The 14,189-nt window shown below is 43.7% G+C and overlaps 1 protein-coding gene across 3 annotated transcripts in view; it reads left to right on the forward strand.

Annotated features, from left to right (window-relative positions):
• The window catches only part of GDPD4 (glycerophosphodiester phosphodiesterase domain containing 4), a 31,424-nt gene that overhangs the window by 8,184 nt on the left and 9,051 nt on the right, over window positions 1-14,189 (forward strand). For all 3 annotated transcript variants that reach the window (XM_015852503.2, XM_015852501.2, XM_032442285.1), the window contains exons 2-9: window positions 3,341-3,549; window positions 4,514-4,617; window positions 5,417-5,510; window positions 10,390-10,449; window positions 12,131-12,229; window positions 12,847-12,940; window positions 13,791-13,936; window positions 14,034-14,116. In XM_015852503.2, the coding sequence (XP_015707989.1) occupies window positions 3,367-3,549; window positions 4,514-4,617; window positions 5,417-5,510; window positions 10,390-10,449; window positions 12,131-12,229; window positions 12,847-12,940; window positions 13,791-13,936; window positions 14,034-14,116 (863 nt within the window). In that variant the 5' untranslated portion in view covers window positions 3,341-3,366. The remainder of the gene's footprint in view (window positions 1-3,340; window positions 3,550-4,513; window positions 4,618-5,416; window positions 5,511-10,389; window positions 10,450-12,130; window positions 12,230-12,846; window positions 12,941-13,790; window positions 13,937-14,033; window positions 14,117-14,189) is intronic.

Consider the following 14,189-nt stretch of genomic DNA (forward strand, 5'->3'; position numbering starts at 1 on the left):
AAGTGTCTTCTTTTCCAATGTAAAACCTCCTGAATTCTCTGAAAAGAAACTGGAAGGAGAGGAGAGGAGAGGAGAGGAGAGGAGAGGAGAGGAGAGGAAAAAGGAGGAGAAGGGAACAGGTATAGATAAAATAAAGACAAAGACCCTCTCCTTGCTCATACTCCTGCCTTGCAAGCAAGCTCTTCTTGCAGTACCTTCTGCTTTCAAATCATGCAGAACGTTTCCCATGTTTTTCTTCCATCTCCTTCCTCCACCATTCCTGGGCAATTTCTGTCAAGCAGTGGGAACAGAGCAGCCCTGCTCCACTGCCTGCAGATGTAGGGACTCTTTTATCAGTGAGCAAACAACGTCTGTTTGCTAGAGAAAGACCTGAGGTCTCCTGGTCTTGTGGAGCTGGAAAACATGTGTTACTGCTTTCACAGCTCACTTACTAAGCCCTAAACTTTGCTCTCCTACTGATGTATGTTTTCCTGCTTTCTCTTTACTCTTTTGTCTTTCCCAGGGTTTAAGGTTTGCAGTCACCCTTCTCCAGTCGTGTACCTTTGTCTGGAGGGGATGAGCACGGTTGCAGACAGCCTCCGAATTTTAGGAGTATTGCTTCAAGTCTCAGTGCAAGTACTGTGAAGCCTCTTGCTATGTGCTAGTAGTGACTGAACTGCTTCAGATCCTATCAAGGACTTCTGGACTCTGCCATATGTTGCAATGTTGTTTACCCTTTAGCTGGTTTCTGGGATATTATCTTTATTAGGATCAGATGCTTGTGGATTTTGTCTTTGATATGATCTGAGGCATTGCAGATTCAGACAGACATGGGAAGAGATGTTCTCATGGCTCCTGAATGCCATACTACAACTGGAAGACTGTAGGCAAGGATGGGATGATATCAGCCACATTGCCTAGACAGTCCTTGTTGGAGAGAAAGAACTCTCCTTATAAACAGCTCCAAAGGTTCATATTCCATGGTATAGATTCATAAGCTTAAGCTGAAGGCTAGCAAGGGATGGGTGCCACCAGGACATTATTTGGGGACAAGAAGAGCCCTCTGAGCACTGAGGAATCCCCAAACCGACATTCTCACATTATTCTTATGCTAAAAGGAAGCATCTGGTCAAGAGAACAGAATCAAAGAATACCCCAATTTGGAAGGGACCCATAAGGATGACTGAGTCCAACTCCTAGAGATGATACCAAGATGACACCTTGGTTGGTTTGTCTGTGGTAAAGACTGGAGCTCTGTGAAAGGCTCCTTGCTGAATGTTTCCCATTATGTGGGATTTTGTGCACAATCTTTCCAGGAACTCCGTAGAGACAGCAGTCATCCAAACAGTTGTGAAATACATAACAGGAAAAATTTAAACTGCTCTCTGTATCTCGCACGAATAGGTCATGAGGTAGTGGGACTAAGCTGTAACACAGGAGGCTAGACGTTGAAAAAGCCTTTGAAAGGTGAAACTGGTTCAGATGGGATCAGCATGTCTAGGGAGCTAGTGGTACCTGCATCCCATGGCAATTCTTATGAGAAAGATAGACTATCACAGAGGTTTAATGTCCAACCAAACAAATGGGGAGAACAGTGTGTTGAAGTCCCCACAATTTGTTTTCCTGTCAAATCCTACATACTCATAGGCAAATACTGATGTGTGAACCTCAGGCAATAGTAAATCTCATGGTCTTCTGGCAGAAAAACAGATAATTTTGCTTGAGTGTCTTCATCCCTATTGCTGAAGAAGGATGAAGCCTTGTATCAAGGGCTGGGAAAGAACAGGTGCTGTGCATAGGAAAAACTGTGGTCTAGGGATCCTCTAAGAAAGACATTAGCGAACTTTTAGGAGCTGTTTGACCCCAGCATATCAAACAGTATGGGGTTCTCCCTGTCTGTCCTGAATAGCTTCTGCCTCAGGAAGACATTCAGAGCATGGCACACCTCAGTTAGCAGTGGTCCAAACTGACAACTCTCATGTCTCATTTAATCTCAGAGTCATTAAGTTTGGAAAAGACCTCTAAGATCACCAAGCCCAAGCCCATCCCATCCCACCATTCCCACTGACCATGTACCCATGTGCCACATTGCTGAACACCTCCAACAACACCTCCCAGGGTAAGCCTGTGCCAATGCATTACTGCTCTTATGGAGAAGAATCTTTTCCTAGTATCCAATATCCTTTCTCATTTGCGCCCAAGCTGATGATAGACTGAAACATCTGGAAAATCTAACAGGGAGGCAGCATTTCAATGTTAAATTGCATCTTGTCTTTCTGTGCTATCTGTGGCTTCTGCAAACTGATTATAGGTTTTCTGGGGGTAACAAAACACTCTTTAGTGTAACAGGAAAGCACCTCAGGGCATCTTCATACTCCAAAGAAATGATGGATGATGGTGCTTCTTTCTAAGTCAACACACAAGTATATTATTCCAAATCTTTCTTTGTGTTCTTGATAGTGTCCTGCTGGTCAAATTGCTCTTTTTTTGGCACAAACCCCTTTGCTATTTTCTCCCCTGCTGACTATATCACTCACAATTTACCACCAAAATCTTTGTTTAAAATCCCGACAGTGAACAGATCTCCCAGGTGTGCATATTTACAGCTATTCTTTCTAGCCGTGAAACACTCTGCCAAGAAAGCTATATTTCAGACAGGAAATAATTTTTCCATAAGGGATCAGTCTGTGCAGGGCTGCAGTTTTTCCAGGATAAGAGAGCTGTGAACTGGGAGGGCTTCAGTCCCTTTCCTGCTTCAGCTAGTTAAACTGGTAGGGGGTTGCAGACAGGTCATGGTGCTATTGAGCTGTTTCCCATGGCTAAGTCGAGGCTCAGGCTCATCTGACACGATTTGGGAAGCTGCATGGAGTGCTTAAGTTAACAATTTCCTTTCCCAGAGCACCCTGTGTAGTCAAAAGGAGGCAGAGGTTCCCTTAGAGGTAGTGCAGAGCGCTGGTGTTATAACCAGCAGCATCTACTGCTCACCACTGATTGCTGTGGGGGAGGGGGGGAGTAGGGCTTGCAACAACCATGCTTTAATTTTAAGCTCTATTAAGGATGTAACATTAGGTGAGATCTTCATGGCATACTTTCATGGCGGTCTCAGCAAACTCTTGGGATAAATGCTGATATGGAGAGCCCATAAGAAAGCCAGGTTTACCCCATAAGAAAGCCAGGTTGGATGGGGCCTTGGGCAGCCCAATCTGGGGCCTGATGTGGTTGGCAAACCTACCTGCAGCAGGGCTTGGAACAAGATGATCTTCAAGGTCCCTTCCAATCCAAGCCATTCTATGATTCTACAGTTCTAAGGAAAGGAGACGACAGCCACAGTTGTGCCATAACTCTTGGGATCTCATTTCAGGGAGAAGATGAGATAAGGTTATTCAAATGGAGGCCAGTTCCACCAGCCTCAAGAAGATCAAGTTTGGGAAGCTGAAGGTGGTACGTCGACGCTTGCTGCAGAGATATGAGCACCAGCCCTTCATCTCCTGCCTGGCTGGTTTCTACAGCTGCCGATGGAAGCGATACCAGCGCAGAAGGACCGAGCCTGGAAAATGCTGCTGCAAGACGGTAAATTAACCCAAAATCAGCACAGACATTGGCTTCTGTAATGGGACAAATCAGCCCAAGCTGACAAGCGATTGATGTCACAGGTCAAAGGTAGCCCAGCCCAAATGAGGTCTCTGGATTTTAGCTTTGTGATCTTGATGTGTTGCTTAGTTTGTCTGTGCCACCACGCAGTGAGCAAATGTGGCAGCAGGGAATGGCCTGGCACCAGGTGAGGAGCCAATGAATGGGGGCCATAAGGAAGGAGACAGACCCTTTAGCTGAGTCTGTTGTGGCAGGACAAGGGGAAATGGTTTCAAACTAAAAGAGAGGAGATTTAGATTGGATGTGAGAAAAAAGTGTTCTTATGATCAAGGTGGTGAAGAACTGGCACAAGTTGTCTAGAGAGGTGGTGGTTGCACCATCCCTGGAGACACTCAAGATCAGGCTGGCTGGAGCTCGGAAAACCTGATGGAGCTGTAGATCATGGAATCAAATAAAATCCCAATTTAGAAGGGACCCATAAGGGTCATTGAGTCCAAATCCTGGCTGCGTTCTGGGTCCATTTGGGCAGGGTTGGATCCAATGACAGCACTCCCACATTGCACAGCACAGAAGTGCCTTTGGAGACCGTCCATTCAGATACTTACACAAACTGATCAGATCCCCCTGAACCTCATGTCTTCACAGGCTGAGCAGCCCCAGCTCTCTTGGAGAGGGTCCAGAGGAGGCCATAAATGTGCTCAGATGGCTGGAGCATCTCTCTTATCAAGGAAAGGCTGAGGGAGCTGGGCTTGTTCAGACTGGAGAAGAGAAGGCTCTGTCTGGAGAGATCTCCTTGTAGCCTTCCAGTACTTGGATGGAGTTTATAAACAAGGGATGTCCTGCATCAAGCCACATGTTTAAGGACAGCCTAAAAACAACTGCTGCTTTTCTCTGATTGTTTTAAACAAAGCTTTGACCAGCTGTCCTTCTTCTGCCTTTCTAGAGGGAATGTGTGTTTTTCCCACTGCTTGTTGGAGCTTTCTGCTTCTCTCTGGTCTTCCTGTATATGTGGGGTGAAGCAAAAAATGACTACAATAACTTTGACTGGTAAGTACTGTGTTTTCCTTCTTTTCCACTTGGGTGCTAATGGGACACCACAAGAAGGTGAGACAATTCAGTCACGAGCCAAAGATCTGACTCTGTGAAGTCAGAAGTACTCAGATTGATAGTACAAGGGGAAATGGTTTCAAACTAAAAGTGAGGAGATTTAGATTGAATATAAGGAAAAAAGCTTTTTTATGACAATGGTAATGAGTCACTGGCACAGGTTGCCCAGAGAGGTGGTGGTGCCACATCTCTGCAGGCACCCAAGGTCAGGCTGGATGGGCTCTGTGCACTGATGGGGCTATGGGTGTCTGTGTGCATTGCAGGGGAGTTAGATTAGATGGCCTTTAGAGGTCCCTTCCAACTCAGATGATCCTGTGATCCTATGAAACTGAACAGAACTGCCAGGTGTAAAGAGATGTAGTGGCTATCAACAGAAGCATTGTACCAGCTATCACAGAGCAAAGAGAATTGTATGCCCCCAACTTGAAACAGGGGAATAGTCACTAAGTCTTTATGCAAATCCTTTCCTCCTGCACTATGTAGGCAACTGTTACGTAAATCTAACACCTAAAATTAGATGCCATCCAGATAGCTCTAATAACAGAGGGAGGAAAGGTGTAATTATGTCATTGACTCTTATTGAGACTTTGGGTAGGAAGTAAAGCTTCCCCCTCTCTCCTTGGGAAATGCCTCTGCAGCTCCACCAGCATTCTGACATCTTCTCCTCCAGCTATGGTTTCCCTACAGCCCCTGTCATAATGTAACACAAATGCTGTTATGAGATTTTATTGCTTTTTAGGTATAACTATGGGAACCTAGGCTTCTGGTTCCTCTGGTCTCTGGTTCTCCTGATAGTGGCTGCAATCCTGTTCATGTACATCACGCTGCTTTTGGTGAGTAAATCTCCTTACAAGAATGAGCTATGGGCCTACAGAATAAATATAAGGCTGGCTTTGATGTGTCAGACTGAAGTTCACCCATCACTGGGAGTGGATAGTTGGGGAGGACTGGGAACACAGAGCATTTCTGGTACTTTCTCCTCATGTCCAACTATGGAAGAGCAATTTGAGTGCAGAGGTCTCTGAAACAGTTGTAGGTTCTATGCATTCTTTCAATGATTTCCCTTTGGTGAATGCATTCCATCTCTCCTTAGCTGGAGCTGAAGTTGGTTGCTTTGACAGCAGGGATGTATGGAGACCTGAGCATTTCCCAACACTGCTACCTGCTCAAACTTTTCCCCTGTTATTGTCATCAAAGAGAACCCAAAATAAGCACAGATCTACCCCTGTGTTCCAATCTTCTGCATGCAGAGCTCCAGGCAAAGAAATCAATTCCTAGAACTGGAGTCCATGCTTGATCTCAGATCTGCTTCCATTTTGGGATGACACGTGGCTTTGACACACCACTGTGACCAAAACCACTGGATTTTTTCACCAGCTCCTGTACCTGGTCCTGGCTGGATCAGCTCCAAGCTCATATTTGTGCTTTGTCACAGTCAGACCTGCAGTCAGACTCCATTTCCTTCTCCTCAACATGAAGTCACTCACCCAAAGCCACTGTGTATTTCTAAAGGCACTTTGCCCTGCTTGCTTGCATCATTATGTCAGTCATGTAATTTGACAAGACTTCAGAACTCAACTATGTTGATCAGTGGGTGTTGGGAGACTCAAGGCACCATACCATCAGGGCTGTGATCTAAATGGGAATAGATCCTGAAGAAAAGAGGAGAATGAACAGTGCTCAGCATGACCATCCGTGCTCCTGCTATCTCAAAATGTGCAAAGTTTTAGCTTAGATATGAGGAAGAAATTCCTCACTCAGAAGGTGGTGAGGCACTGACCTGGGTGCCCATCACTGGGGGTGCTCATGGCCATGCTGGGTGGAGCTCTGGGCAGCCTGATCTATGGGATGTATTCCTCCACATAGCAGTGGTTGGAAATGGATGGGCTTTAAGATCATTTCCAATCTAAACCGATGTGATTCTATGATACTATGACAGGGATGGAGATGTGGAGGAGACTGGCAACAGTCTGACACACTGATGCTTGTTCTAAAAGGACTTCTTTCAGAGAATGCCTCAGCCTAGAACACACCTCCATCACAATATGATCTACCCTGTCACAGCATTTAACCGTCCAGCATAGCCTGTGATGAACCCTCAGCCCCCAAAACTTACAAAAACAATGGAACCCTGCTACACCTAAATATTCTTACCATTGTGGGTGCTGCTCCTGTGTTCTGGTTGAGCAGTTCTGGGTAGAGACAGTCTCCTTACCTGTTGTAGGAAAGACCTGAGGTCTTCACCCAGTGTTTCTTTGTGATCAGAGATTTGTCTTTTGACTTTTTTAACCACCTGGTCCAACTCCCCTGCAGTGCACAAGGACACCCACAGCTCCATCAGGTGCTCAGAACCCTGTCCAGCTTGACCTTCAGCATCTCCAGGGATGGGGCTTCCACTGCCTCTATGGGCAGCCTGTACCAGTTCTTTGTTACTCTAATTGTAAAGAACTTTTTCCTTATATCCTTACCATCCCTATACTGATGCTTTGAATCAGTAGCCCATCACATCAAAAAACTGAGCACACTGCTGTCATTGTTGGAGTAGAGAGATCTTACATCAGCCAGTAGCTGGCTTGTTTTTATTTACCTGTGGGCACCATACCATCTTCCTTAACAATGGCATCCAACAAGAACCTGCAGCCCTGCTTCCATGTCCTCATTGGGAACCACTGAAGCAAACACTCTTCAGCCCACCAGCTGCTGAACAAAACACTGCACAATAAAGCAATGACTGCAAAGACGCTTTCTGCCTGCATACATCAGTGTAATTTTCTTCAGACTATCAGTTTCAATTAATGTAATTGTTACTGCACCTCAAGACAATTTTCTTGTTCCTATTAAAGCTAAAAGGTTAAGCTGAGGGGTCTGGCTGCAGGACAATCCAGGTTCAGTGGAGAAGAAAAATCTTTTGTTGTTCAATCTTTTGAATACCAGTGGATAATATTTTTTCTTTCTGTAGTTCAACCGTGTTCATTCCAAGGGTTTGGGAAAGTCATTTGTGGCTGTACAAAGTAAAGCGGTTCAGAAATGCTGTAGCCTCTGTATTCATAGGCTAAAAAAGAAGACTCAGAACTGTCCATTGGCACTGAAGTTCAGAGAGGTGGGATGTCCATCATTTTTCATAACATTGTGGGCAGTGCCTCAGTTAGAAAGAGGAAGACAGAGATATGAGCCCCATTACAGTGAATCCAACTCTCTTGCATTAGGGAAGCATGCCTTAATTTCCAGTTGACTGGTAGATCATAGAATCACAGAATGGCTTGGCTTGGAAGGGATGTGGCTGTAACCCTCCTGCCATGGGCAGGGGTGCTGACTCTGGTGGAAGGAGACATTTCCACACTTACTAAAGACGAGAGGACTGCAAGTATTGGATGTAAGACTGAGAGCTGATGGGGCTGGCAAGAGGGACCTGGGCTTTAACCTTCATAGGTTAATCAGATATATATCCATCACCAAAGCTAGCATGCCCATGAACTTATATTAGATGATCCCAGAATATGCATGACAACAGTTTGAAGGAGGGATACCTGCTTGTGTTGGTTGTCCTTTTGCTCAAGGAAGTTCTACTCTCGCTGCAAACATGTGGGACACTGTTAGGGGCAGCTGGTCTCTGTGGAACAACACATTGGATGGGTCCTGAGGCAGGTTTTGAGGATGAAGCTTGAGATGTTCAGCTTCAGTGGTGCCCAGAGAGCAAAGAAAGATCAAGCTGGCTGTGGCACAGCACACAGAGGACAGATCTTGTCCACATCACCTCTGCTCACCAACCCATTAAGATGTGTTCTCCTACACTGCTCAATAGCGCAACAGCAGGAGTTCCTTCTGATTGGTGATTATTCTTCTTGAAAACTGATAACGAGCTACTGTTTCCATCCATAAAAATGAGCTCTTCCTCCAGTGGCATCCTTGCATGTACTGCATAATTCATAGGAAAGTTATACTGCAGTAGCAGGGGAGAGACTGGTTGAGCATGTGTGAAATAAGTGGGTGCACCTTTTGGCTTGGATCAAGTCTTTACAACATTGATTGCAGAAAAGACAAGATTCTGAAAGTGTCTTTTTTCTTCATATTTTATTTTATTTTATTTTATTTTATTTTATTTTATTTTATTTTATTTTATTTTATTTTATTTTATTTTATTTTATTTTATTTTATTTTATNTTTTATTTTATTTTATTTTATTTTATTTTATTTTATTTTATTTTATTTTATTTTATTTTATTTTATTTTATTTTTATTTTATTTTTTTTCTGAAGTGACTTATTTAAATAGGGCTGGCTTAAGATCTTCAACAGTAATTCAATTCCCTCCAACCTGTTCCCACGGTTACCCATCATGTACTGGGTGTAGGATTAAATTAAAGGAGTCTAACGTGTCAAGAGGTATTTAAAAGCTGATCTGTATTCTCTGCTGTGCTTATCTCACTTCAAATCAGCATTATCCTGGAAAAAGAGTGTGTTTGTAGCCGGGTCGGAAAGAGCTTACATTCTTTTGAAGTTGGGTTTCAGAACTGATCCAAGTAACTACCCAGAGAACTACTGGAAGCTGTGCTAAGGCAGATGGAAGAGGAGGTGATATGGGAGAACCAGCATGGCTTCACCAAGGGCAGGTCCTTCCTGACCAACCTTTCTTCTTTTTATGTTGGAATAAGTGCATCAGTGGACAAGGGAATCATGGACTCCCTGATGGACACTGATGGATGCTGATTTCATCTCTTTGGATTTAGTAAGGACACTGACAGTACCCCATAACATCCTTCTCTCTAAATTGGAAAGAGATGGATTTGATGGGTGGACTGTTTGATGAATAAGAAACTGGTTGTGAGATTGTTCTTAGAGTGGTGATCAATGGCTCAGTGTTCAGATGGAGATCAATGACAATGGTGTCCCTCAGGGGACGGTACTGGGAATGGTGCTTTTTAACATCTCCATCAATGGCATCAACATCTGGTGATGCTGCTTCCCAAAGATTGCTATCTGAGCACAGAAGAAAGCTTCCAGCAAAGCCATGGGAAGTGAAGGGTGAGCCCTTTACTTCTATGTCTTCCAAGCCTTGTGGGTTATCCCTTGTCCTGACTGGGGTTTGCACTGTGCCTCAAAGGAGACTTCCCCATGTATCCCACCAGGAAAAGGAACATGCCAGCCATAGAGCTGCAGCTGATGACTAGAAATTAACCCAATACGAAGTAGAGGTTTTGAATCTCCGGTGGTAGATGTCCATGTTCTGAGATGTGCCTGTTTGCATTTCTTGTAATTGCTGTCAATTTGTGGTCTCCTTTGCGCTCTGCTCTGTATTATTATTTTATTTCTTCTCCTTTTTGAGACCTTAGTTATTCCATGAGTTATATCACCCATGGATGACATACCTCTAAATTACAACAGACACATAGAAAGCAGGCAAGGTTCGTGTCATGGATGCTGGCCCTGGCTATATCCTCTCTGCCAGTTTATATGCACGAAGTGTGTGCACCAAAGAGCTCAGAGAAGATGTTGATCCTACAGGGCAGCTTTGTCATATGCTCGGTCATTTCAGGAGCATATTTACTGTGGCAATAAACATTTCTCAGCACACATCTGTCCTGCTAACATCCTCGCTGTTGTGCAACAAGGCATAAAATGACCTTCCGAAGCAAAAATCATTCCAGAAGTGCCTTGCTAAACACACTTCATCATCCTATGCCGGGATGCCAACTATGTCTTCTTGAATTTCCAGGTCCTAGCAATGTGTTTGCTCGCAGAAGGCCAGCAGCTGTACCTGCACTGGAGTCACAAGGTGAGTAGGGTCAGGGCTTTTTGGTAACCCTAATCCTGGTTTTAAACATCAAACCTGTGGTGTACTCTTCATGCGAAATTGGTTAGATTATGGGAGAGATGGAATGGGAGGGAAGAGGTTAATTTCAAGAGGCTTTATCCATGAGAATGATGTTTCCACCTGAGCTGGTCACCCCAAAATAAACTGTCTGAAGATGCAAATCATCCAGCTGGTCACAGGTATCTAAATTAAGATGAGATGAATCACACCCTTTTTTTCCTTGCTGACTATAAAAGGAGCCTGCAGTGACTCATTCGAGTGAAGGTGTCTGTATTTGATGTGCTCACATGTGGTAGCATAAAGACAAAGGAGGAATTTGCTGAGGAGCACAGCACAAACCTCTGCAGGCAGCAGCTGCTTTCGCTATAGAGCAGAAATCTGTTTTTTTCCCAGGCATTCTTTTTGTCTTTGAGAAGTTCTGGAAATGTCACCTAGAGTTCTGAAGGTACAAAAAGAAACCCTCAGGAATCTGTTGCTACAAAATTGTGTATAATCATAGAATCATAGAATCGTTAAGGTTGGAAAGACCACTAAGATCATTTAGTCCAACCATCAACCCATCACCACTGTGCTCACAGGGTCATTCAATGTTACGTCTACCTTTCTCTTTAAAACCTCCAGGGATGGTGACTCCACCATTTCCCTGGGCAGGGATAAAAGTCAGCTTTCCTAAGAAATACTTGAAACTTAAGTGAGACGTTTCAAAAAGGATCCCCTTGCCATGCAGTTTTGGGAAGAATGTAACATGATGACAAACTTTGCAGTGGAAATAAATAGTTGATTGAATGAGATGATACTTGATCCCGCTTCTTCATTTCAGTAATGGAAATAATCATTTTGCTATTGAAAGCGGGTTTTCTGAAGAACCAAAAAGATGTAGAACAATCTGTGGAAAACATTGGGGTGGTATCCTTGAGTGGAAGAGATTGGGGACTGATTGTTAAGATGTTGATGTGTAGGATCTCCCTGAAGAGTGGTTTGGGTGCTCGTCCAATAGCATGTATTGCTCGGCAGATAGATGATGTGCCAAGAAGAGCATACTGTCATAACTGCTTTGGTACCAATCTGGGCAAGTAGTCAAAGAACAGAATGAACTACTCCTCCTTTTAGTTAAAAAATGAATACTCATCTATGAAGCGTTCACAGTTGCAGAAGCCCACTGCAAAGTAACTCAGCATAAGAAAACCATGATGATGTGTCTTTTGGGTTCAATTCATCACTTCTGAATTCAGCCAGCTATAGGTAAAGGATTTAACATTGGATCATCTAGGCTCCATATACACCAGCTCACAGAGAGAGATGTCTCTCATTATAAAGCTAGAGGAAAGAGACCACCTCTGGAAATCCCCCTCTTTCTCTATTCATTTTAGAGGGAATCTTGAGGGCTGACTGCGATTAGATACCAAACTCTTAAGATCAGTCTTGTCTTAAAGAAAATCCAATTAATAGCACTGGTTTTAGTCCCATCAGATGTTCCCAAACTGACATACTCAGGCTCGTGAATCCCAAATTTATTGAGTCTGTACTGCTTAAACAAGTCTGACAGGCTGTGAATTGTATTGTCCTATGCAGACAATTGTAATGAATTGTCTGTCCTATGCAGAAATATTCAAGCTTATCCATGTCCTCTTTGTCTCCCTAGATTGGGACTTTTCTTGTCCTGGGTTTCTCTATCACAGCCATCTTCATATTGTCTGTACTCTGGGGAGATCAATGGAAAACAGTCCGCCTGTCATTCCAGGTAAGAGGGACTTGGAGACTGTTTTAAAACAAAACAAAACAGAACAACTAATTTTACTTTGTAATCAATAAGAAGTCCACATGTCCAGAGCAGACAGCATCACACACACAAAAAAAATCTCTCAATGACTTTTGCTTTCTTCAGCCTTTCAATCTTAGAGAATCGGGCATGGACAGAGCAATAGGAAAGGGTTAGGAAACTCAAGTTTGTTGCCATTAGTTCAAAGACTTAATTACATTGGAGATGTCTGTTACCTGGATGGGATTGGGTTGAATTAGACTGGAATAAAATGTCTGCTCTCTGGAAGATGTTAATGAATTATGGCATGGTGAAGGTGACTGCCTGCCAAGCCCTCATGGATAAGGACAGCCTTGTTCTTTTCAGATGGATAGAAGAAAGGAGAGCTGCATAGTAAAGTGAGGAGCATGTTGGGGATGGATGCGGGCACATCTTTCTTCCCTGAATTTTGGGGTGGTTGGTGGATTCAGCCTCGGTGTGGGATAGAAGAGGAATCATGTGGGAAGGTGCTGTTGTGCTGGGGCTTTTTTTCTACCTGTATCTGCACTTGACTCTTTATATAAAAGAGTATGAAAAAATATCTTTTCTCTCCTTGCCAGATCACAGCCCCCTATCTCCACATAGGAGCAATAACCATCATGGTCCTTCTCTCCTGGCCCATGGCTTTGCATGCCATCAGAGCAGATAAGAAAGGTATAGTAACTCTGCTTTCTGCTCCCCTTATGACAGAAGATGTGTGTTAGTGAGGGAAAACAAATGTGAAGGAACACTTTCCTCCCATATCCATGCTCCAGCTGGGGTTGACTTTTAGTTTTTGAGTATTTCAGGGAAATTTGTAGGGTTTGAGCTCAGATAATATACTGTCCTGCCTGTCTGTCCATATTCATTACTGAGAAAAGGGTAGATGTGACACTTAGGGACATGGTTTAGTGGGCATGTTGGTGATGGGTTGACAATTGGAATTGGCGATCTTAGCATTCTCTTCCAACCTCCATGATTCTATGATTCTATGATATGCATACTGTCTTGCAGAGTTTTGATCCCTATCTAGGTAGCTACCAGCCTTGAGGATAAAGAGCTAATCAGAAAACCCCATGGTATGAGGCATGGAAATTTGGTCAGTCACTTGCAGGAAAAAGCAAGCAACTTTAAAATGTTACTTGTTCTTACCTGTGTAGGAAAAGAAATAGCATTCTTCTGTTCAGGGCCATTTCTTTGTAGCTGGGGGAAACAGCATTGCAACACCTCTAAAGAAAAGGAGCTTACGGCTGTGCCTTGCCTGAAAGCATAGTGTGATGTAATTGCAGCACAAAACCTCAGCCCTAACCTAGATGGTCCAAGACCTTCTTTGAGCAGTTTATTCTCCTGGATTTCATTGTTTGGAGAGACAGTGAAAATCTGGGGAAAGAAGAGATGTTAAAAGGGTTGGGATAAAGCCCAACAGTTACTTAGCAGGAGGGCTGTATTAAGAGTCAAGCTGCAAGGCGAACCCATATGTTACCAAATGGATTAACTCTAGCCTTCCTCCTTCGAATTCTTTCAGTTGTTCAGGTGATAATTGTTGGTCCATACCTGGCTATCCTTCTCTTTCTTTTCTTGATACCTCTGGGGATGTACTCTCCTTGCATCAGAGAGGTGGGGACACTCGGACCAAAGCCAGCCCTCATTGGACACCGAGGAGCACCAATGGTAGGTGTTAAGAAGTTGTTACACTTCAGATAGAAGAGATAGAAGATGTTATACTTCAGATACAGAGCATATCATCTAAAACCATTTATTTCCTCAGCTAGCCCCAGAAAACACTGAGATGTCATTTCAGAAGACAATTGAACATGGTGCAGATGGTCTTGAAACAGATGTCACCATTAGGTAAGCAGACAATGTTATACCTCACAAAGCACATGCTTCTTCTAAGAACCTTTGGAGCTGTGTAGTTCCAGGC

The sequence above is a fragment of the Coturnix japonica genome, chromosome 1, assembly GCF_001577835.2.
Source record: "Coturnix japonica isolate 7356 chromosome 1, Coturnix japonica 2.1, whole genome shotgun sequence".
NCBI lineage: Eukaryota > Metazoa > Chordata > Aves > Galliformes > Phasianidae > Coturnix > Coturnix japonica.